The sequence below is a fragment of the Tasmannia lanceolata genome, unplaced genomic scaffold (assembly GCF_043159265.1).
Source record: "Tasmannia lanceolata isolate RefF3 unplaced genomic scaffold, GAP_Taslan_0.1 ptg000015l, whole genome shotgun sequence".
Classification (NCBI taxonomy): Eukaryota; Viridiplantae; Streptophyta; class Magnoliopsida; order Canellales; family Winteraceae; genus Tasmannia; species Tasmannia lanceolata.
Window position 1 is genome coordinate 24,834,682 of NW_027518692.1, and position 25,044 is coordinate 24,859,725.

Sequence of the window (25,044 nt, forward strand, 5' to 3'; positions counted from 1 at the left end):
GGGAGATCCAAAGTTAACTCCATCCTGACATTTTAAAATACAAGTATTCTATCAATGTCTACAATTTTCCAGTCAAGCAATAACTAATTCCAAAAAAACACATCATCATTGGCAGGAAAATGCTCAATCTTCATCCCAACTTCAAAAAGTCTGTGGTAGAGCAGTGTATGCCTATTCTATATATCTATAGATAGAAACTGATATTCACATCCCCTTGCTTCAATATTTTCACCTTTCCATTTTAAACTTCTGCCATTGGTTGTAACAATTGACAAAAATTTGTCCAGGAGGCAGGAGTTGAAAATAAAGAGAAGAATGTGAATATCAAAGCGAGAGAGTTCAAATGTCAGCTCCCTCTAGATAATGTGACTACAAACAGTAACATGAGGTTTTTCATGAAAAGGTAACAGATGCCCTTTAAAAAACATTTAGATTTTCTCAAGAAGAAATGACATTCCTAAGAACCATAGCAAAGTAAACCTCTACCACATCGCAACTGAAGGGATTCATACTTTAACAACTCACTACTTGAACAATGGGCTTCAACTTGAATAAAATGGAGAGTCGTTCCGTTAGTGATGATTTGGAATTTAATTAGAACAGATGAATAAATAGAGATGAAAAGGCCTGACCTTCCGAAACAATTGCTTCATACCCCCGCCTGCAGCACTGGGGTAGTATATCATTATACTATGATTATCCCCTTCACAAGAACACAAGTTTCAAGTCATCATAACATATGGAAGTTGATGTGGCAAACTATATGCTTGACACATGAGACTGAACAACTTAAAAAGCAAATAATATTGTAGGCACATGTCTTTAGAAAAAAAGGTAAATATATAAAGCTGGAAGATAAATTAGATGAAATCCAACAATTTTGGAGAAATGTAGAAATTTGTGCTTATTTTAATGAGAATGAGGGGCTCAACCCAACCCAATATACAGTCTTGCTAGAGAATAAACAAGAAATATTTAAAAAAATCATAAATACAAAGGTAAAGCCAAAAAAAGAATTGTACGTATACTTTCTGCGCATAAATAACAATGGAAAATATGCATCTAACACCTTCTACCCTCCTTTTCAGAACTACTTTGTGTTCGGTGACAGATTGTCAACAAGAAAAAATGTAGTTCACAAGTCATATAGATTTTGCAAACATCATGGCAGGTTTATTGAGGGTGGGGATTTTGCAAACAACATAGCAGGTTTATTGAGGGTGGGGAAGGGAGGATGATGCCACCCTCATATTTCTCACGTACAAAGTGACAACCAACCATGGTTTTAAATTTTGAGCGAAATCCGATCAGAGGTCAAGACCGAAATTCCCGAAATTTACCAATTTTTGGTCGAAATTTCGGAAATTCCGGCCCAAATTTTGATAAAATGCTTATTTTTTATTTTTTTACCGAATTTCAGTTGAAATTACCGAAAGTTTGGCCCAAAAAACTGAAATTTCTAATCTTTGTACCGAATTTTGGTATTTAGGCCGAAATTTCGGTTTCGGCTGAGTCCGAAACTGAAATTTAAAACCAACCAACTTCACTAGTGCGTTTCTTGTGCTCGTGGAACACAACATAAGAGGCAATCTCAATAGCACATCCACCATCATTGTATTTGGCACAAGGAAGAGATGGGTTGTGAGATGGGTATGAGAAGCGGCAATAAAAAAAATGGGATTTCGGTCTCGACCGAAACCCAAAATTTCATATTTCGGTCAAAATTTCAATCCATGGTTCCTATCACCTTTCTGGTGGTTGTTCTTCTTCTACTGGCACTGTGCCAGTCACCTGATGTCTCTGCTTGTAGTACTTGGTCGTTGCTCATGTGCACACCTTTGGTGTGCCTATTTTGCTCACTGGATTATTGTTGTTTCCTGTCGTGGCGCCTCCATTGCTCGTTGGTATCCAGATTTGTTCGACGTGCTCTCATTCAGGGGGAGGCCCTATTATGATCGCTCTCACTATAGTGTTGCTTCAGGGGAGCTGCACTTTTTTATGGTTGTTGATCTCGTTACTGTACTCTTGTGGCCGTTGCTACTTTTTGTTATGTTTTTTCATTATGTATTCACCACACCAGCTTGAGGGGGAGTGTTATACCAAACTGGCAGCCTAGCTGTGTGTATGGGATAATTTCTTTTGTTTCTTTTTAGTTTTCCTTGGGTATTTTAGTTGTTTATTGTAGGTTTATTTGTAACAAGCTGGAGTTCCATAGTATATACACTCTAGCTTGAGGGGGAGTGTTGAAGGGTGTAAAGGGTAGTTTAGGTATTACTTGTTTGTTGAGGGGTATTGTAGTCTTTGTACACATGTTGCCCTAGTTGGGCCTATATATACATCATATTACATGGGAGCTCCTGAGTGGAGAATCACCATCTTCTCCATTCCTCTTCTTCTTCTCTCTAACCCTATCCATATTTCTAACAGAAGCACCCTCTTCGTATACTAGTCACTGCAGATCCAAAAATTTAGCATAGCAACTAAGATCATCACAACCAAAACAAAAACATGCACACATGCATACATAAACCTTTAGTAGTTCATATTATCTCATAAACTTGTGAAATTGCTTACAAGACAACATTCACAACCCATCATATTGCATTTAGCAAGTATACAGTTTTTTTTTTCTTACAGCAAAAAAATTCTCCAAGACATATGAGAACCAAATCTATGTAATTGGTCCCATGTTAACAACTTAATCTCAAAGAAGTTACATTTGGATGTAGGGTAAGAACTTCCATGAACAAAATTCATGGAGAAAAAGATTTATGATCTAGCGGGGTTAAAATTTAATTGGAAAACTTGGAAAAAAATTATCCTGAAAAAAGATTACCACGGAAAATAAGCCAGCTAAACACTAGATCTCATTTCCAAGGAAAACATTTCTCAAGAGAATTTTCACCCTAGATCCAAATGGCTGCAAAAGGCAAGTGAGAGGAGAATCTTCAACATATCACTGTTGGTATCCACAAGCTAAATTGGAAAAAAAAAAAAAAGGAATTTTCCAATAAAAAATAAACAAACTTTTAATTCAAAACAACAGATGAAAAATTAAAATAAAAATGGATATTCACAATAAACATAAGCAATTGACTAACCATCAATAGGCTTCTCCACGAACGGCTTCAAGAAGCGCTTCCCATGAACCTCAACAAAATCTTCTTGCTCAACAAAGTAGTCAAGCTCTTGGTAAGGGAATTCCCTATTTACCAGAGCGTAACGTGGCACAGAAATTCCATACATCTCAAGGCGCTTGAGTAGAAAATGGCACACATTAGTCGCCAATATATAATAAATAGCAAGCAGTCATGAAGTAATACTCTCTGCTACAAGAAGCCTTTTTAAAACATTAAAAGAAAGGGGAAATCAGAAATATTTGATAAAATAATGAACACATGTTGATGAATCATGCCAAAAGGATGGTAAACAGGAGCCAGTTGCTTCATATTGCTCCCAATCATCTTTGTTCAAGTCCAACAAACCAATTTGGTAGTATAAAAGAAAGCAAGAAAAAAAAAACAGAATGCATCCATCTGCTAAAAAATTAACCTACAAAATTTGGTAAAGAGTGATTTTAGATGCAGCACTATGATCGAAACAAAAAAAGAAACGGAGTTTGGAATCACATTATGTACTACATCAGAACTGGTTGTGTTGGATATCTAACCTGATGTCTGCATGCTATAAATTGTAAGGAAAATGATATAAGGATGCCCAGCAAGGAAATCAGGGCCCGGACGGCCACTCTCTGCTTGCCCTGTGCTTGTGAGCCAGACCACTTACTATGAACATAGCATGTAAGGAGCTGCTATGCTAGCACTCCTCTAATTGTAAATGTGCAAATTTCACATCTTATTAAATGAAAAGAAGACAGAAAATGTTTTGCTAATTATTACATGCATGTATGTGCCATGGCCCACCAAATATTGTCTTGCACAGAGAGTATGGCCCACCAAAGATTCCATGTGACCCTTAAGTAGCCTTAGGGAGATTGCTTTCTTATTTAAGTTAGTAGTCTTTTATATATTTAAAAGTTAGACTAGGCCTAAAAAGGCTCTTTATTAGAAAGCATAAAGCAAATAGATCAATACACATAGACGTATGGAATAGATTACCAGGAAACATTTGCTCGTGTAGCAAAGATGAATTTCACACAGGTTGCTTTATCATTGCCTGGACATTTCTCATGATTGTTATACCAGTTAGATGTCAAGAATATATTCATCAATGGAGAACTTTAAGAAGTCCATATGATGCCTCCCCCAAGATTCAAGGTTCCTAATAGCGAAGACAAAGCATGCAGGTTGAAATTAATATATGTGTTGAAACTTGAAACAGTATCTGAGTGCCTAGTTTGATATATTTAGTCAAATATGATGAAGTCGGATACTTCAAGAGTCGTGATGATCAGACCATCTTTATTAAGAGAGAGGGAACATCATTGATTGCATAAATCATCTAACAGAGAATTCACCTCCAAAGGTGAGAAAGCTCAAGGAATTCTTAGTAAAATCAATTGAAATCAAGGAATTATGGCAGCTTAGATACTTTTTGGGTACTGAAGTTGCAATTGGGGGTGCAACTCGGGTCGGGTTCAACCTGATGGGTCGGGTTGAACCCAAATTTTCAGCGGGTTGGGTTTGCGCTTTACCAAATCAGGTTGGGTTCAGGGTTTTTTAGAAATGAACCCAAATTGAGAAGTTTCGAGCAACACGACCTGACTAAAAACTTGACCTATATATAAAAGGAAAAAAACCCTCTTGCCCTAATCGAATATGATTCCATTTGACATTTTCAACATCCCGCTTCCCAGCATTTTTCCCTCTTCCTCTCTTACCTAATCGCTAATGGCATATGCTTTGCTAGTGGTGCCTCACTAACATGAAGTCAGCATCCTTGGGCGAGATGTCTTCCGGATTTCCGTTTTGTGTCGGCCTTTGACTTATGGGAGGGGTGGAAGGAAGTATGTTTTAGTATGGAGGATCGGCCCCAGATTGCTCAGTGTTGGGAGGCTTCCCTATTGGGAGGTTTAAATTAAATTTTGATGGGTCGAGTTTTGGGAACCCGGGTCCAGCTGGGATGGGTGGTCTTTGCGTGATGATTGTGGCGTTGTTGTTTGGGCTTATTCTGGCCCATTAGGGGTATGTGATGCTTAGGAGGCGGAGGTTAAGGCGGTATATCAGGGTATAAAAAGGCTGGATAGAGGTATTTTGGATTGTATTATTGTGGAGGGGGATTCGCTTAATGTGATTCGGTGGTTGTGTGGATCGGTGTTGCCTCCTTGGAGATTCTCTTCCCTTTTTGATGAAATAGATGATCTTATAGTGGGATCTTCTATTGTTTTTTATCATGTGAGGAGATCCGCTAATGGGGAAGCTAATTCCTTGGCTAGGGCAGGTGTTAGTTGTTTGGGTTTGGAGTGGTTTGATTTTTTACCTCCTTGAGGGTTCTCTTGTTTTCTTTGGATTCAAAGGTTTCTCTTGTTTTCTTTGGATTCTTTGTATCTTGGTTGTTCCTTGTATTCTTTGGAGGGTCCATCTCAGGCTTCTCCCTTTTTTAATGAAATTTTCTTGCCATTTCAAAAAAAAAAGTCACCATCCTTATCCACAACGACAACGATGCCATGGTACCCATCCTTGACAACACGATCCCATCCCCATCTCCACCTAGCACGATGAGATCGTTGTTGAACAAAAGGACAATGTCATCAAGCCCAAAAATAGTGCAAGAATGGGTTCCCCATGAGCCTAGATTCTTGAAGCTTAACTTTGATGGTTCAAGCTTGGGCCCTGGGGAACTCCGGTCCAGTGTTGAAGGTGTCCTGTGGAATGAGCTGGGTGAGGTGGTTTGTGCCTTTGTGGGTCCCATAGGAGTGGCTGATGCTACTGAGGCAGAGGTACACGCAATTCACCAAGGTTTAAGCGGACTTCCTTAATGTAATCTGATGGCTCAATGGTTCGCAAAAACACCCTTGGATATTTGATCATCTTTTTGACGAAATGCAAGATTGGTTGGGATCTTCTTCCATTGTTTTTCAGCATATTCGACGATCCGCCAATGAGGTAGTAGGTAGTCTAGCTAGAGAAGGAGTTTCAAAGGAAGTTTTGGCGCTGTTTGATTCTGTTCCTCCTTGATTTCTTTCGATTTTTCAGCTCTGATTCAGTCCCCTTTTATTATAATAAAATTGGTTACCATTCAAAAAAATTGGCTTAGGAATTCCTCTCATCCCCTTTGGCACTTTCTAACGCAGTTTGTAATCTTTCTCGTATACGTTTTTGTGTGCTTTAATCAATTTCACTTAGCTAATAAAAGAACTTTTAATGACTAGAGCATGTGCTAGTACATGATAATTGAAAATTTTAGGCTAAGACCAAATAAAGAGACGTGAGCTTAAGCATCAGGAATATGGTCGAATAAACAAAGGAGAAGATTACAGTGCATACCTCATAAACCTTCCTTCTGTCGTGGAGAAGATATTGTTGTACCAATTCATTCACTAGAAAGGGCCTACGAAGCACAGAAGAAACAGAAGCAAGCGGGATGTGAGTTAATGTTTACTAACAGATAGACTCGTATACCGTGGAATAACTTTTTCAAACATTATGTTTAAGTAGCAACATTGAGAGTTCTATAAACATAAAAATATTGTCATCCTGATAGACTCTATATTTTGTCATGGAGACTTCAGGACACTCTCTCCATAGGACACTTTAGGAGACATACCATTGTTCCCTAGGTTTTCACAAAAAAAAAAAAACAAACAATGTCACGTTGGACACGTTGAAATTTAGTGAGGTATCCCTTTATAAGGTTTTCTTCTCAATTTGGGATTCTTTTTTACTTTCTCTGATATTTATAATTTTTGTTCACTAGAGGATTTCTCACTCCACTGGACTATAGATAGCTTATAGACTCTTGGTCTTGAATAAAATATTCATAGCTAAGTTACGCTTTAAGGTTCCTTTTCATCTGTTCTTTGTAGTAACTAAAATTTTGTTTAAGAAAGCCAAAATACAAGAACCACAATGACTAGGAAACTTAATATATCAATGGATAGAAAATTGATAACCAATGCAGCCTACCTATCTCTTCTTTTACTTTCATCTTTTCTAGTCGGGGACCAGGGCTTGCATATCAAAGAATCACAACTCTTGTTGTTTTCATTGCATTTTCTATTTCTGGTTTAATCTTCTAAATTAGAGTAATGGATACCAGAGGAGCAACATTTTATGGAAATACTTATTGCATGATGTTTGCTTTCTGTTCTTGTTTGTTTAGAATTCTGCAAACAACTTGTGCTTAGAATGACAGACTTAGGTTACCAAATTTCCATTCTATTTATTGCTTTCTTAAGAACAAATAAGAGCTTAATTACTTTAGTATCCTCGGTCAAATTTTACAATGCTATGAGGACACTTTTATAACAATACTCCAGCATGACAATAGAAGTATACTAAATACTTACGACCAATAGAAAATCATTTGAGCAAACCGCATGCCCAGTAATATAAACAAATAAATTTCCTCAAGAAAGTCAGATGTAGGTAATTTATTGAAAAGTATGCTAATCCCAGAAGGTCAATTAGCAAAATGAAGCAGTCTAAATCTTTTTTTATGTCAGCATATTCATGTTTTTTTTTTTTGAACTGAAATATTTTGCGGCTGCTGGGAACCGGGCATATGACAACATATTCATTTAGCTCCTTTTTATGGTACAAACTATAGATGTTAACCTTTGATTTTCCCTGCCACACGACTGCCTTTTGTTAAATTTCAAAACGATTGAATGTGGCCCATAGAAAATGGCCATAGTGATTTTCTTATTTATTATTAATACTTAAAATCATCAAAATCCTTTAAAACTCATCAAAATCCATCGTGAGAGATAATATCTTAAAATCATCAAAATCCCTTAAAATCATCAAAATCTCTCTTGAGAGATAATATCTTAAAATCATCATAATCCCTTAAAATCATCGAAATCTCTCTTGAGAATAAGCTTAAAAACGCCTACAATTTTATACTCTGGTTTAATAGAAGAAAAAACACAAGTGGCCAAATAACAAAATGCAAAAAGTTTCAATCATAACATTAGCTTTGCTAATTTACCATTGAGAAACTAAATTCATTCAAAACGACCAAAACAAATACAATTAAGATAAGCAGAAATCCATCTACCTCCCAACACAATCTAAAAACCTAGGGTAGAGTTAAAGACGCTGGCTCAAGTCTAAGACATTTGAGAAGAAAAACGGGTATTAAATATAGCATATGATAAGACTAAGCCAAGGGTGCAATGATTCATCTTAGTCATGTGGAAGATGTAAGTATCAATCCCTCCTCCCTGTCCTTCCATTGTTTCTGCAAGATTGTCTTACTGGCCACTAATTTTTTGCCAAACTTTCCTTCTACAAGGCATTAGGTTGAGTGTTTGCACTGTGTTTCATTTTGCACACAACAAACCCTACGGTCCCTACATTCCTATTGCCTGCTTCCTGTCTCTCCCTGTTGGTATCACCAAACAGATTCTTTTATAATGGTTAAATGCTGCAATTTTCATTTAGAACGTCCTTGATCAGATAGATCTCCCATCCGCTGCGCGTCTTACTGCCTACCACTTGCTATATCTGTAAAACATCTACTTGACCAGCTAGGTCCATTGGTTCTTCTCCTTGAGCATCGTTGAGCTAACTGGAACTTAATAAAGGGGGCAACCAAAGGCAGAGGACACTGATCAGGGAAGAGTTCTACGAATTTGATTTCAGCCCCGAAGACCAGCTTCACCATAGATTGTGTTCATCTTCCTCTGTTAGCAGTTACTCTTTTGCTGACATGAACACTTCCGGAAAGAAAAAAGAAAAGGAACAAGCAAAGAATTCAGCTGGTAATCAAGGAGGATGAAAAGAATCTCAAACTAGCTCCCCATCCTGGGCCAACCAAAAGCTGGAATCCATCTTCCCTGGCCTCGCAGCCGCATGCTTCGACGGAAAAGTGAATACCAGACCGGAAAACCACTTGGCGGTTTGGAAAGCAACGAATCAGCTCAACCTCGAAATTTGCCATCTCACGTGGAAAACATGGAAAGTTCGGGTAGTTTTGGAAATTTGCGTGAGAGGGAAAAGGAAAAACCTGGAATCACAATTCCCAAAAGCCCAAAAATTTTGACTTGAAATGTAAATTTTGAAATTTGAAAAGGAGAAAAGCAGTTTTCATGAAATTGGAAACCTATCTGGCAGCCATGATAGCCTTTGCAAAGTAGAAAAGGAATCATCTGTAGATGGAAAAAAAAGATCAAAACCTGCCCCAAGGAGGAATTTCTAAAATAGGGGAGGAAGCCCTGAGCTTTCACAGCTAGTCACAGTAATCGGTCAAATGCCGCTGAAGAGAAAAAATGAAAGTTTCATGAAAATGGAATCTTGCCAGACATCTGCATAGAAGATGAAAATGACACTCTCTCCAAAATAAATATCCTCACAGGAAATGAAATCTTTGCTGCAGGAAGTTGCATAGAAGATGAAAACGGAAGACCTTCCCGTACAAATATTGGCAGTCTCTTTGAAAAAGGAATCAACACAGGAAAGGAAACCCTTGCAACAGCTCAAAAACAAGCTAAAGGAAGAACTTCCAGTAAAAGAGATGAGAAGTGCACCTCAGTTGGCTTATCTCCCGACCTACCTCCTTTCAAAATTTCAAAAACAGGGATGCCAGCAGAACCTCCACGTGGAAAAGATGTAAAAACTGGACACGAGCGGGAAACAGAAACGGGCAAAAATCCACATATTTAAACCCAGTATTGAACTCTCTAACCAGTCACAAGCCATCAAACCAGCTGGAAAACCCAAGACGATTTGAGTAGAAGAACCATTACTTCAGGAGAAGCCAGTGAAAAAGCCAATACCCCCTTGGTCTCCCACAACGAATCACACCTGTAGTAACAACAGCAACCAAGTGACTGGCCCTGAAGGCAGCACTATTGAAAAGCCAAGGCAGTGGAGTTCCCTTTTGCAAAACAGCACACCAATCCTTCACATTCTTGGAATACATAGCTCGTGCAGAAGCGGACCTCATCAATGCCAAAGTCCACTAGAAAGAAGAGAGAAAAGAGCTTAGAGAAATGGGCAAATAGCCTTGTAGGCTACTTTCTGGGTAGAAGACCGTCCTTCATTGCCCTCAGAGAGAACACCTTGCTCGAGGATGGAAACTCAAAGGAGACTTCCAACTCTTTGCTCTTGAAAACTGGTTTTTCCTTTTCAAATTCCCAAATTCAGATGATTGCACCCAAGTGCTAGAATCAAATCACTCTTATGGCGGCAGAGCATAAATACTTCAACATTCGACACCATAGATTTCACTTTAGAGGCTATAGTTCTTCAGAATCCCAATATGGATCCGCCTCCCTGGCCTCCATTTAAAATACTAGACCCCTCGCAATCTCAGGAAGATAGCCAGCTTAGTGGTAAAGCCACTGTACATGGACTCCTAAACGGAAGAAGCAACATGCTTAAATCATGCCAGGATATGCCTCGAGGTTACTGCAGGAGCAAACCTGCCGGATTCGATCGAAATCTCTACGCCAAATGGTGTTCAACGGCAAAGACTGGAATACGACTCAACCCAACTCAACTCAACTAAGCCTTTGTCCCAAACTAGTTGGGGTCGGCTAATGAATTTCTATAGGATTCATTTCATAGAAACTAAATTCTGCAACGACCGAAAAGACTTCGGTCGTATACAGAGATCTGCTACAAATATCCCGAGCATGGTTTTAAATTTCGGTTTCGGCTAAAATTTCGGACTTACCCGAAACTGAAATTTCAGCCGAAATCCCGAAATTTCGGGCGAAATTTGGTAGGACGAAATTTCAATCAAAATTACTGAAATTTCACCCGAAATTTTGGTAATTTCGTTCGAAATTCTTTAACGCAATAAAAAAATATTTTTTTATTATAAATTTCGGGAATTTTGGTTTCGGTACGTTTCGGTTTCGGTCCTCACCGAAATCCGAAATTAATTTCGGTCAAAATTTAAACCCATGATCCCGAGGACAAGGACAAAGCCACCAGACAGGAATGGAGAAAAATCAGGAGACTAAAAACCATACAGAGCTGGGGTGTTGAATGAAGTAATAGTGGGTACAAGAGTGACTTGAGGGACACAGAAGAGAAGGCTACATCAAAGTGCCAAGCTAGTGTTAACAGATACTCAACTCTTGAAACATCTAGTGAAGAATATACTATGGTTGATGATGATGTGAACAATGGGAATAAGGACAACATTAACAACCAAATCATAGAGGACAAAAGTCAGGAAAAAGATTTCATAATAGGATCTAATGACTCGGATGATGGAATTTGGCAAAATGTTATAAAGAAGCATCGATCCCCACTGCGAAAAAAACTCTAAATGCTCGGGGTGATTTCGCATAGGCCCTTGCTCTGATTGGCATCCACATGCAATCTGCTCTCTTGTTGAGCTAGGTAGATCCCTAATGCCGTTAGCATTAGTTTTGTTGTCAGCTTATTCCCTTCTGCAAAAAAGAATAGGCACATTTGTTAGGGTGTAGGCTCTCTTCCCCTGCTGTTCCCCCTATATTTAGATACAATTTCTTGAGATTGGGTTGGTGTTTTGTTTGCCAGATTGTAATACGTATAGTTGCTTCTTTTTTTCTTTCATAAGCCGGTAGGGGTCCCCGCTAAACCCCAGCTTACCTACCAAAAAAATAACTCTTAAGACATTTTGGTTAGCCAACCAAACTAGTGTTCTCAATGCATTGCATATCACATCACTGTTGATCAAAAGATTAAAAGCCAGAACATGTCTATACGGCTATACCCATAAAGAAGTTCCAATGGTGCTCTCCAATTCCCCAGAATCATTGGGGACAAAGGGAAATTATACAGCATCAAGCAGCCGATGAGGGTCAAATAAACAGAAATTAATGACAAACCAAGAGAGTATCCTTCAAACAAAAGATTTTTCTCCATTTTTTCATAAGGGAGAATCTTGATAATCGGTCAGCAACACATTAAATCTTCATTTCGAATTTTCACTAACTCATGGAAGGTGAGTGAAAACTAGGAGTTGAACCTCTAACGTAGAAAGAGACCATGACATCAACTACCATGATATAAGATTATTACCAGATGATAGCCAAATCAGATTAAAAATGCAACAGAGTATCAACAATGATATTTTTCATATTAGAGAAAAGGCATCCAAGGACCAAGGATGTAAGAAAAGGTCAAAGATCTCAGAAATAACATCAATAAATAAATGAATAAGGATTTGTAGGATATATCGATGATTACAGTGAAGATTTACAACCCAAATAAGTAGGACATCATAAACTCATCCTATTCAGAACAAAAACGACAGTACAAATGTGCATGCTGTTAACTTACCAACTTCTCCAATAGCTTAAGCTGTTGGAGAAAGGCGTTATTTATCTTCTATACTTTAACACTCCCCCGCACGTGTGGCCCACTTGGCAAACACGTGGCACATGTGGTCCCACTTTGGGCTGACCATTGCATGTGGATTTTCGCTATCCGGGAGGGGGAGGTTTGAACTCGAGACCTTTGGCTTTGATACCATGTTAACTTACCAACTTCTCCAATAGCTTAAGCTGTTGGAGAAAGGCGTTATTTATCTTATATACTTTAACACATGCAAATATTGTAGGACAAGGTAAAATACTTACTTCCGTAATGCAGAATATGCCTCAGCCTTTCGTAGTGGATAACCAGACGAATGAAATGCAATCAAACAATCACACACTGGCCAACTGAAACCAGCAACACCCGTTACTAGTCCAATCATTAATTAAATAATGATGAAGAAAACTTGCATTAATTAGACTATCTATGCCTGCAAGTTAACGATGAAGCATTCAAACTACCAACAAGAATTAAATTTATCAAAAAAAGAAGGAAGGCGACAACCAAAGTTGTTTCCAATAGGTTTCCAATTTCACAAAAAAAAAAAAAAAAATTACTTGTGTCATTATGCAAAGTGTGTCAATGAAAAGTTAAATTGTCTGCAATTCTCCATGGCAAGAAACCTTGGTGAAAGAAATTGAGATATTCTCTCTAACCCAATGATAGGTTTGGCTTTCCACAGACATTCCCTAGTTGGTTCAGTCCACTTACCTTCGAGGATCATGTCAGATGTTGAACTGGTAGGTCCTCCCACCCCCCCGCGTGAAGTAATGATGCAAATTCGGGGTTCGCAGATTACTTCTCAGAGAGAGAGAGAGAGAGAGAGAGAGAGAGAGAGAGAGAGAGAGAGCAATGGTTGGAAAGCAAACTTATGAGCATAAACTCAATTTTATTCAATCAAATCATGGTAGATAAGGTCTTAGGCCTTTATAAATAATAGATACTTCAAACCCCAAGAAATTCATGATTAGGAGAGGATTATAACTCCTAGACCTCACCAAAATCAAGTTGTAAACCCCAATTCCTACCCCTAATACTACTTGTATCAACTTAAGACACTTTTTTCATGGTCTCTCCTTCTTAAAGCAAAATTCTTACTCTTGCTAGTGTTTTCTAGCAATAGTAACAAAAAAGCGTCAAATGACTTAGTCAACAACTAGTGACTTGAGGATTTCCATTACATGGACTCTCTCTAGTCCCGCTACAAATAAACTAGGACTCTTTAACCTCATGAAGGAAACTAACCCACATCAAGTCCCATAAATACAAGGATGCCCTCATATTGCTATGTGGGCCCTTATGGTCACATAACAACTTAAGTGGTTACTTATAGATGACTTCATTATACCTATCACTTAAAATTTTCGCAACAAACATTTGGGCCCCATTTTAAACACTTAACAAAATCAAGTGATATTGGTGGGAAAAGACTACGGTCCCTCTCCCACCTAAAGGACACTTAAAAATGAATGAATAACTTGCATTTCTGTGTTTGGTTTATTCACTCGAGGAAGTATTTATAGCCAGGCCTTAATGGAGAGAACTTCCCAACTAGAAACTTCTTTAGGTGTGTGGCTACAAGACACTGTATCCTTTGGAATCCCCAATTTTTCTCCCCCATCACTTCCCAAAACAAAACTAGGGTGAGCTGAACCAGTAGCTGGACTACAATGAGGACACCAGACAACATCAGCAATGAGATAGGAATCAGAGAGATAGAAGGGAAAGATTGATTGACCGAAGATACATTATTGTTTCATAATCTATTAAGGAACTTTATCTCATATTATATGACACTATTATCATTAAGATTGACTGATTGTCTGTATTATCACCTTCTTGTCATCTATTCATCATAGATGACCACTAATCATGAATATACGTGGTGACAATTAACTTGATTGCCATTCGAAAGTCACACTGGCATCTTAAACCCTAAACATAAAATCACTAAACCATCATTAATTTCTATAAATGCTACATACGACAAGTTGATGGCATCATAATAATCGCTAAACAACAGACATGTTAATTAGAATTATTTTCAAGCTATTTCATATTTTTATTTCTTATTGTTCCACTACATAACACAAACAGCTCTGCATCAAAGTCTCAGCTCATCCCAACTCATTCCTAAAACTGAGTTTTTAATCTTTGAATCTGTAGGCATGTATAGCTCTTCGGAGTAGGGTCTATGATAATGATAAAAATGATAACTTTTTTCAAACTTCTGTGACTGCACGGCTGCACCATTTAACAAATAAAGAAGATACTCAATTGTGTTGTTTTTAAGAGCATGATTCTGTAATAATTTTTCTCTAAGGTGCATAGCTGGAGCTTTAGTGGGAGCAGATTCAGCAGTGAGAGCAGGATGGTCTGAAAACAATATACAGTGCGGGAGGTTCAGAAGCGAGAACTGGAATGCCCCTTTGGCAGAAGATATATGGTACTAGTATTTTTCTACACATAGTTTTCAGGCACTCGAGAAAAATACTGAATGGTAAACAATTTTTTCCTAGATTCTTTCCATTCCTCCCTCTCCTTACCCTTTTGCAGTGTGAAATATGAAAGGGTAATAGATTTGTCAGTTGGATTTCATGCACATATTTTCTGTTATGTGGCAAATAAATGTTAATTGGACCTGTTCCAAGCCAATTTATGAAATAATAGACATTGGCATAATGAAATGAAATCTCAAATATTCATCCATGTGAAATATGAAGACAACACAAGAAAAGTCTAGAGATTCAAACTAAGAGTTTCATTTGATATCCAGAGTTGATGGAAGAGGCAATTTTACACCCATAACTTTCTACTTCCATTGAACAGATTCATGGACTCGTATCTTGCAATAAAAAATGGGTGGTGGAACTTATGCTTTAAACCAACATTGTGAACACGCTAAAATGTTCAGGTAAGTTATACAAAGCCATACTTCTCTACTGCTTCATCAAGAATAACCTTGTCTCCAAAAAATATGATCTGCAACATAGAGAACGAGCAATCATCAAAATGAATATGAAAATTATTTTTTTTAATGGCAATGAATAAGAATGTTGACCAGTGCAACAATCAATGGACTTCTAGACAGTGCAAATTAATCAACCTAACAGAGAAGGACCTTTGTAAATGGACATCTAAACAGAAAAATAGTAAATATCGGCATGCCATACAACTCTCTGGAGAAAGTTTGACCAGGATACATGATCTTACCAAATATGAATGGATTTATGAACAATAGATGAGCCACTACCACTTATCATCCCTAAAGAACAACAGCAAAGCCCATTCTTACAATAAAAGGCTCACTATGAGAATTAAGTGCACAGAGATCGGCAAACCCAATAAAGCTATTGCACATTGATATGTATGCAGTCAAAAGGGATGATTTCAGAAGATAACAATTCTCAGCCCAGACGTATGCAAATTTGTTTCATTAAAGCATTCTAAACCCATGTTATACACAGACACAGCAATGAATCTCCAAATGATGACAACTAGGAGGGAGAAGGGAAGGATGCTATAAAGAGGATGTTGTGAATCAACACGGTTCTAAATGTCTGTTTCCATCATGAAATGGTTGACATATTTCAGTTTCCATCCCCACCCAAACAAAATCCTTCGGTCGACATGCATAGATTACAGTAATGTTTCGGTTATGTCAACTGAAACACTAGCACTATTTCGGGTACGTAAATTACAGAATTTTGGTTGACATGTCTAAATTCAACCAAAGTGAAGTTTAGATTTTTCACATTTTTGCTTGGTAAATGCTTATGTTATGTTTTTTATTTTATTTTTTATTTTTTGCACGTTTCTTCAATTACGATGAATATCCATCAACCTCGGATTGATTTTATGCATTTACAAATGGATTAGTGCATGAATTTTATTTTTCATGGATTGATGGTTTTGAAGATTGGGAAATAAAGTATATTTTTAAATAAAAACTAATCATACATGCATGTTAGCTTCTAATTTTATTATACGTGAGCTCTTCCAGCCAAATCTATCGATTGACAGTGTCAGGTTGTTTATTTCAAAAATTAATTATTTTATTTATTTAAAAAAATCTTTAAAATACAGTGAAAAAAAAAACGTATCATATATGCATGTCAGCTTCTATTTTTTTATATCAGACTTATTCTTGCCCACTCCACCAATTAACGGAGTCAGAATTTTTGTTTTATTTCCTAAATTAATTATTTTATTTATTTTTTGTAAGAAAATCCTTTAATTTTGTGTTTATTTGAAACAGTAATAGTGATTGTACACATTTTCAATTTAGAATTAGACCTTACTACTACAGACATGCGCGACAGTGCATTTTAATAGGTGATTTTTCTTGTTAAACCATTATGGATGATTGTCTTGTTTCTGTGATGGTTTCTAAGGGCACATTTGCGCTTAATCTAACATTTCCAAAAGTTTCACGGTAAGTTTTCATAATTTCCATATTTCATAAGCGTCCATGATTTTACAGTATTTCCATCCAAATCTATGTTCAAAACCAACATGTTTCCATATTTGTACCCCGACGACATGCATACCAAAACCGATTTTTAAACCCTTGTGAATCATGGTGTTCAAAAATTTCACCAGCATTGGCTTGTCAAAGTCAACCCAAGTGTTAGCCCTCCTGTGTTCATTTCACTCGCCTCGGTTAATCAAAAATTCATTCGAGTTGATCATTGCCTCCCCCAACTCAGAGAATTTTTGTGGAGGACGAGTTCCTGACTGAGCAAAAGTTTATAAACACAGGTGAATAGAGTAGAAGTAGGCGAGCACAGGCTAAAATTTAAGAAGACTAGACGAAATATACGACTACAAGATACATATAGTAGATAGTAGATATTTATTTATAAAGTTTAAGCACAACAATATCTATTTACAGCTTGCTATCTAGAAGGGCAAAGGGTGCAAAAAACGAACTAAAACACAAATAGCATTGCAAGAAACGAATCAATCAAAAACCGATCCAAAAACTAGACGCAATGTAGTTATGTACGACTACAAGATACATATTGTAGATGTTTATTTATAGAGATTGAGCGCAACAATATCTATTCATAGCTTGCTATCTAGAAGGGCAAAAGGTTCAAAAGACGGACTAAAAGTCTAAAACACAAATAGCATTGCAAAAAACAAATCAATCAACAACCGATCCAAAAACCAGTCCAGATCTATTACGAAAAACAAAGGATACCTCAAATTCTCCGAACGCCTGTAGCCTATCCAAGATCTGGCTCATTGGAGCAGAGAAGAGCTGAAAAAAGAAACACATAAAAAACGTAAACATAATTTCAGTCTATCCGATTCGAAACATTGAGAAAAAAGAGAACGAGATCTGTTCCGCATCATACAGATGACTCGATTCGAAAAGAAGAACACATCAAAATCTTGCGAAAAAAAAAAGAGAAAGAGATCTGTGGTGAGAAATTAAAAAAAAACATCAAAAGCATCGGTTTGATTTTTCTGTAACGTGTTTTGATAGTGATGAGAAGATAAAACAGGGATGAAAGAAAAGAACCTCCGAGCCGCATTTCACCTTCTTTTCCATGACGCAAACACCAATCGTTATTTTTGAAGCAACATTTTCTTCCATTTTCGTTTTCCTTTCCTTCTTCATCTTCTCCTTCTTCCACTTTTTATACTTGTAACAAAGTTCTTGTTCAACGGTTGTAAATTTTCCTCTGTTTTCTCCGCAAAAATCTGAATCAGAATCTGAATCTGAATCTGAGAATCACGAGGATCTGAAAATCTGTGATATAAAGAAAGAAAGAGAGAACTATCGAGAGGGATCGAGGTTGATGGTATCTTTTAAGAACGCAAAAAGGGTAGCAAAAAGCAAATCCACCTATTTCGGCCTTTTATAGGTAGTGATAAGAAAGGAGCGACTTTTGGAGATTTGTCACGGAGCGAAAAAAGGCTTTTGCTAGGGAACCTCTCGGAAAGACATTTCGCGGCTGACTTTTGTCTTATTCACATCAGCTGGCTGTTCTTTTACGCAAAAGTCATCCGCGATATGATTTTTCACGGAATCTCTGTCTAATCGAGCACGTGAAAGGACAAGCTTCTTAGGAAGTAGGAACGGCTTTTTCTTTTTCTTTTTCTTTTTCTTATTTTATTTATTGTTAGTCGGTTCAGGGAAACCGAAACTTTACAACGAAAGCTCTTATAATAGAACAGTCCCTGGCCCACATGTGCCACGTGTATGTGATCCAATTCATTGATACAATAGATGCGCAATGTGCCTAGACTTACTGAAGCTGGTCCCACCGAGATCAAATGATCCTATCCCTAGATTGATAAGGTTCCACCTAGAAAATCTAAAGCATCGACTTTTTTCTGTACCAAGGGAATCTAAGGCATTGAATTCTTTTTTGTAGCCGTTGATCTTGTGGATTAGATATCGCTCTGAGATGGGATCACAAACATAGGGATTGCTTTATTTTAGCCCCACGAGATCAACGGTCTACGAGTTTTGGTAGTCCAGAAAAATAACACATCTCCACTTGCACATACGTGCCCCATGTGGGTCCCAAGTTAGTTGCTAGAATTGAATGCGTATTTTCTAATGCCGATTGTCCTTAGTAGTCTACAATTTTAAAATTTTCATCGACAAGACTGAATCTTCAAGTCAACATAGTTGGCCTAGTTGCAGTGCCGTGTCGTGGTGCACGGGGGACTACAAAATTATGATGTTGAAATATTTTTCTTAAAATGATATAATTTGGGAATGCAAGTTGGGTAAAAAATGGAAAAAAACTAAAAAATTGTGAAAAATCAATCAAATCAGCGGCCAATATGATTTATACCAAGAATATTTAATTCAGGAAAATTAAAATTAAAAAACGATGAGTAGATCAAAACTATGTACTTCAGTGTCTTCATCATGAAATTTCAAAACCATGTGCAGACAACCAAAATCAATTCCATGTGACCGCAAAATCATTATAACTCAACAGACCAGATCTTCATCTACGGCACAACTATTATATTGTAGAATAGGTAATAAAAGAATAAATGGCCAATCTTACCATACGGAAGTAGACACGCAAAATATTATCACATGAAGAATTCCTCTAAAATCATTGACATGATGTGAACAAAGTTACATAGAAAACCAAAAATCATCGTATCCCAGCATCCTATCTCTTTTGAATCCTTTTTTATCAGCATATTTTGGAAACGCCAGGTTTTAAGCCCAATCCTTTTTTATCAGATCGAGAAGATGATTCCCACCGGCATCCTTCTGGAGTACGCCATGATTTTAGCCTAAACTCACAATGCGTTTTGGAAACGAATTAGGATTATTGATAAATTTCGATAGAGGCATTTTTGGAGCGCGGAAAGGCAGTGTCTTCTTGGAGAATAAAGTAAACGGAATGTTTGGAGTAATAAATTTCGATAGAGAAATTTTAGGAGTGCAAGAAGGCAGTTCCTATCTTGGAGAATATCAAAATGTGTAGTTTCAATATCCTGGTTTGATATTCTCCAATGCCACGTGGGAATAATTTATATTATAGTAGACGGGATGCATAGGGTGCCACGTGGCACAACCCCCGCGTCCCACATTCCGTTTTTAAATTTCGGGATGCAGTAGGGGTGCCAAGTGACGACAACCTAGCTTACCATATTCAACTTTATAGATATAGATAGATTCGGTGGCTCACGTTTGGAGGAGAGAGGACCGCCACACAGGCTCGCTTTTTTGTAGATTTTGTCTTATTAATTTAATTCGTCTCGAGCGGCTGTACTGTAGTGTAAAAGTTAGTTAAGAAATGGCCTCGGCCAAATTGCATAGCAAATCCCACACTATTATATTCAACAATTGAAAATGCATTAAAATAGCAAATATGCTTCGTTCTAAAGATAGAATCAACCATAGCCTCTCGATTCATCAACCACAAATTTCCTCTCATCTACATTGCCATTTATATATATATATATATATATATATATATATATATATACACACTAGTAAAAAAACCCGATGCACGGGCCGATAAAGAACTGTACGGACCACGTCATAGGTTGATCCAAACCGTCCATGTGATGGAACACAACATAAATAGGTTGTGCCCCAAAAATCATTTCCATAGGCTGATCCTAGCCGTCAAATCTATAGAGGTTTCCATAATTCCTCTTAAATCAGACGGTTAAGATCACCCTATAGATTTTTTATTAAAAAACCATAAAGGAGGGGGTAAGATTGAAATTATGTGGCTTTAATGGGTGCATTTGTTAAAAAGCATAAAGGAGGGCGTAGGATTGAAAATATGTGAGTTGAATGGGTGCATTTGTTAAAAAAAATCAAAAAAAGTGATGTGTAATTCTCATAGAATTTTCCAAAAATTCAAAAAATTCTCTTCTCATATATAGTACTGGTAAAAAACCCCGTGCGATGCACGGGCCGACAAAGAGTTGTACAGACCACGTCATAGGTTGATCCAAACCGTCAATGTGATGGAACACAACATAAATAGGTTGTGCCCCAAAAATCATCTTCATAGGCTGATCCTAGCTCTCCAATCTCTAGAGATTTCCATAATTCCTCCTAAATCGGATCGTTAAGATCACCCTATAGATTTTTTATTAAAAAACCATAAAGGAGGGGGGTAAGATTGAAATTATGTGGCTTTAATGGGTGCCTTTGTCAAAAAGCATAAAGGAGGGGGTATGATTGAAAATATGTGAGTTGAATGGGTGCATTTGTTAAAAAAGTAAAAAAAAAGTGATGTGTAATTCTCATAGAATTTTCAAAAAATTCAAAAAAATATCTTCTTTTCTCTTCTGCTATATAATATACTAGTAAAAAACCCCGTGCAATGCACGGGCCGGCAAAGAACTGTACGAACCACGTCATAGGTTGATCCAAACCGTCTATGTGATGGAACACAACATAAATAGGTTGTGCCCCAAAAATCATTTCCTTAGGCTGATCCTAGCCGTCCAATCTATAGAGGTTTCCATAATTCCCCTTAAATCGGATGGTTAAGATCACCCTATAGATTTTTTATTAAAAAACCATAAAGGAAGGGGGTAAGATTGAAATAATGTGGCTTTAATGGGTGCGTGCGATGCACGGGCCGACAAATAACTGTACGGACCACGTCATAGGTTGATCCAAACCGTCCATGTGATGGAACACAACATAAATAGGTTGTGCCTCAAAAATCATTTCCGTAGGCTGATCCTAGCCCTCCAATCTATAGATGTTTCCATAATTCCTCTTAAATCGGATGGTTAAGATCACCCTATAAATTTTTTATTAAAAATCCATAAAGGAGGGGGGTAAGATTGAAATTATATGGCTTTAATGGGTGCCTTTGTTAAAAGCATAAAGGAGGGGGTAGGATTGAAAATATGTGAGTTGAATGGGTGCATTTGTTAAAAAAAAGTCAAAAAAAGTGATGTGTAATTCTCATAGAATTTTCAAAAAAATCAAAAAATTCTCTTCTTTTCCATCCAGCTTATATATATATGAGGAAAGTGTTCTTAAGCTATAGCTTAGATAAGCTTATCTAAGCTATAGCTCAAAAACACATGTGACCCCACATTTTTTGGGGATCCAAAGCATTCATTTGGAAGGCCCTTCCATGGATAGGGTGTGTACCAAAAATCAGCTCTATAGGATCATCCTAACACATTCAAAGGTGGAGTGGAAAATGGACAAACAATGTGTGTCCATGTTTCTACCCATTTTTTCCCTCGACAGATGGCAGGGTTAGGATGATCTTATAGGGCTGATTTTTGGTACACACCCTATCCATGGAAGGGGCTTCCAAATGAATGATTTGGATCTCCCAAAAAATGTGGGGCCACATGTGTTTTTGAGCAATAGCTTAGGAACACTTTCCTCTCTCTCTCTCTCTCTCTCTCTCTCTATATATATATATATATATATATATATATATATGATTTGCTAGGGTCCTTCGCAAAAGGCATTTCGCAGCTGGTCTGTCGCATTTCAGACCAGCCACCTCATGAATGAAGATGCTTTTGTCTTCATTCACAAGGGGGGTGGTCTGACATGCGACAAACCAGATGCAAAATGCCTTCTGCGATGGACACTAGCCTGTTGCATGTGTGAGAGTAGCCACCTCGTGAATGAAGCTTTTGGAGAAGTTGGTAAGTTAACAGACAAAATCTGCTGAAAAGTGAGCCTATGTGTCTGCTCATCTCTAAACAAACCTCCTACACCAATAGGACCCGAATTTCTAAAACTAGACCCATCAAACTTTCGCTTGAGCCATCTAGGGTCCGGTGGCATCCAACTATGATTAATTTGGTCCTCTCTTTCTGATACATAGCATATCTCTTTCCAACCTCTATTGAGATCGGAAGTGGAGTAGAATTTGAATGGGAAAGAAACCCTTACCTGAGAAATAACAATGGATATGATCTTCAAGAATTTGAAGGGACACCCTTTTGATCGATTTTTGAAGAGCCTTGCATTCCTCTCCTTCCAAAGAAGTCATATGGCAACTAGTATCGTCGCTCTCAATAATTACAGTTAAATAAAGTAAATATTTGCAATAGATATATGATTCAATCATGGCTAACATAGAAATTCAGAGGAAACTTGTTGTGCTGTAAAATAAAATAAATACAATAGGAGGAAGTATAAATAGCTAAATATCGAACTAAATAAATAAAATTAAAGAAAATACAAGCAAACAAAAGTGATAATGAATTAAATAAGGGAGATGATATCTGCACCAAGTGTTTCAATAAATATGCGCTCCACTTGTTTGTCATGTAGTATTTAAAGGGTTTAAAGATCTTTTTGAGAACTGTAATATCCTCTGAATACCCTGTGAATACCGCACGACAAATAAGGGAGCGCTTGTTTATCGAAACACCTTGGTGCAGATATCATTTCCCTTCAATAAATAAAAGAGATTAAATGGTTAATTGATCCGTGAGATTAGTTGATCCAAGCGTTGATTGTAGATCCAACGAAAGCAGGGGAGAAGTACGTGGGCTGCAACAACCCTCTGTGATGATCAACATGGATATGCCTATGGTAGATGTGTTGCTCTTGTTCAATGTAATTTTACAAGAAGGAGAAGAAAAAGGATGGTAAAAGTAGAGGGCTTTTTGGCCTCTTTTCTTTGTCTCTGGTTGAAAGAGAGTGAGTGTGGACAGAAAAGGAGAGAGGATAAGTTTTGCTTTTTATGTTTGTCTGTATATAAAGAGAGGGCAATGGTAGGAGACGTAAACGTTGGGAGAGGGATGAAACAAAAGGGAAAGTGAAAGATTCTCTTAACTTTTTTTTGTGCGTTTATCAAATTAGCGAGTGAACTGCGAAAAAAGGTGATATGTTTTGGGAAATGTTATCAGCACTACTGTATTTTGATGATCTCAAATCGCTCGCTTTATATTAAAAGTATGGTATGGTCTGCACCATAGGATGATCCAAATCATCCATTAGATGGGCCACAACACCCTAAATAGGTTGTGCCCCAAAAATCATTTCCATTAGTTGATCCTAACCCTCTGATATGTAAAGGGACTGGACAATCCTAATCCTATATAGATTGGAGGGTTAGGATCAACCTATGGAAATAATTTTTGCCTATGGTGCAGGCCATACCGTACTTTTAATAAAGCGATAAGTGTGATATTGAAAATACAGTAGTGCTGATAACATTTCCCTATAAAAAATATTTTCTCATGTATAAATTTTCAGGTGTTTACACTAGCAGTTGATTTTTATAGTCATTCATCTTATACATGGGGTGCCCTTTTGGCCCATACGTCTACAATAGCAATGGCCTCCATTGCATACATGTCCCCATATCCTGTTCAGCTCCCTATGTCCTACTAATGTTATTATGATGTCATTTAGGGCCCATCAATATTAATCACACATCATAGTTATACACATATAACGGGATGATCTTGACAATACATCTCATGTGCATTCTTACTAGTGGGCCATGTATAACGGCCCCACCTCTTCATTTCATGTTATTTATGCAACGGCACCCGTAAGTTTAGCTTTCCTTGAATCTCTTAGTCTTATATGGTTGAAAGAGCTGGATCGTTCATATGGTCGACCATATTATTAAAGAGATTTTATACAGTGAGTGCGCATGAAGTCCAGGTTGATCCTAACCCTCCGAATGTAAAGGGACTGCAATCTATAAAAACGATTGGAGGGTTAAGATCATCCCATGGAGATGATCTACGCTCCACCATCTATTTACTTTAAGGACAAACAAATGAACGGTTTAGATTAACCTATGAAGTGGGCCTTACCCTTCTTTGTAAAATATACTGGACTTCACGCACGTTCACCAAAAATCACGCTGCCTCGTCGTGTGCACCGAGCAAACTATTCTTTCGCCTTCTACTGAAGAATACAGTGTGTACGCCACTTTAAGAGGCATACGAGAAAGACTCTTAACCAGTATAAGTACAAGTTTTCTCTACCCAATTGGGCGACTTTCTTTGTCTTTTCTGCCTTTTAGGAAAGGAAGAAGTTGAAAAGTACTTTTTCTCTTTTTTATTCATGATAACCAGCTGAGAAAGCAATGCTTCCCCATGTCCAACGTGGTGGGGCCACAAAGTTACTTTTTGGTCGCCTTTTTGG

General features: G+C 37.5%; 1 protein-coding gene and 1 non-coding gene across 4 annotated transcripts in view; one reads left to right on the forward strand and one right to left on the reverse strand.

The window, feature by feature from the left end:
* LOC143845639 (inositol hexakisphosphate and diphosphoinositol-pentakisphosphate kinase VIP2-like) overlaps nucleotides 1-23,048 on the reverse strand; it is a 76,027-nt gene extending 52,979 nt beyond the window's left edge. Inside the window, exons 1-7 of one of the 3 annotated variants that reach the window (XM_077354024.1) lie at nucleotides 22,825-23,048; nucleotides 17,647-17,706; nucleotides 15,376-15,422; nucleotides 12,704-12,787; nucleotides 6,447-6,510; nucleotides 3,102-3,255; nucleotides 633-703 (exon numbers count right to left, since the gene is read on the reverse strand). In XM_077354024.1, the coding sequence (XP_077210139.1) occupies nucleotides 633-703; nucleotides 3,102-3,255; nucleotides 6,447-6,510; nucleotides 12,704-12,787; nucleotides 15,376-15,422; nucleotides 17,647-17,691 (465 nt within the window). In that variant the 5' untranslated portion in view covers nucleotides 17,692-17,706; nucleotides 22,825-23,048. Of the gene's footprint in view, nucleotides 1-632; nucleotides 704-3,101; nucleotides 3,256-6,446; nucleotides 6,511-12,703; nucleotides 12,788-15,375; nucleotides 15,423-17,646; nucleotides 17,707-17,970; nucleotides 18,282-22,824 lie in introns of those variants that run through there. The other 2 variants (XM_077354023.1, XM_077354022.1) reach the window with 2 other exon arrangements.
* A 1,713-nt stretch (nucleotides 23,049-24,761) lies between these two features.
* Nucleotides 24,762-24,875, forward strand: LOC143847692 (U5 spliceosomal RNA). Its single transcript, XR_013235210.1, has one exon. It is a non-coding gene; the product is annotated as a U5 spliceosomal RNA (small nuclear RNA).
* Nucleotides 24,876-25,044: the final 169 nt, after the last annotated feature.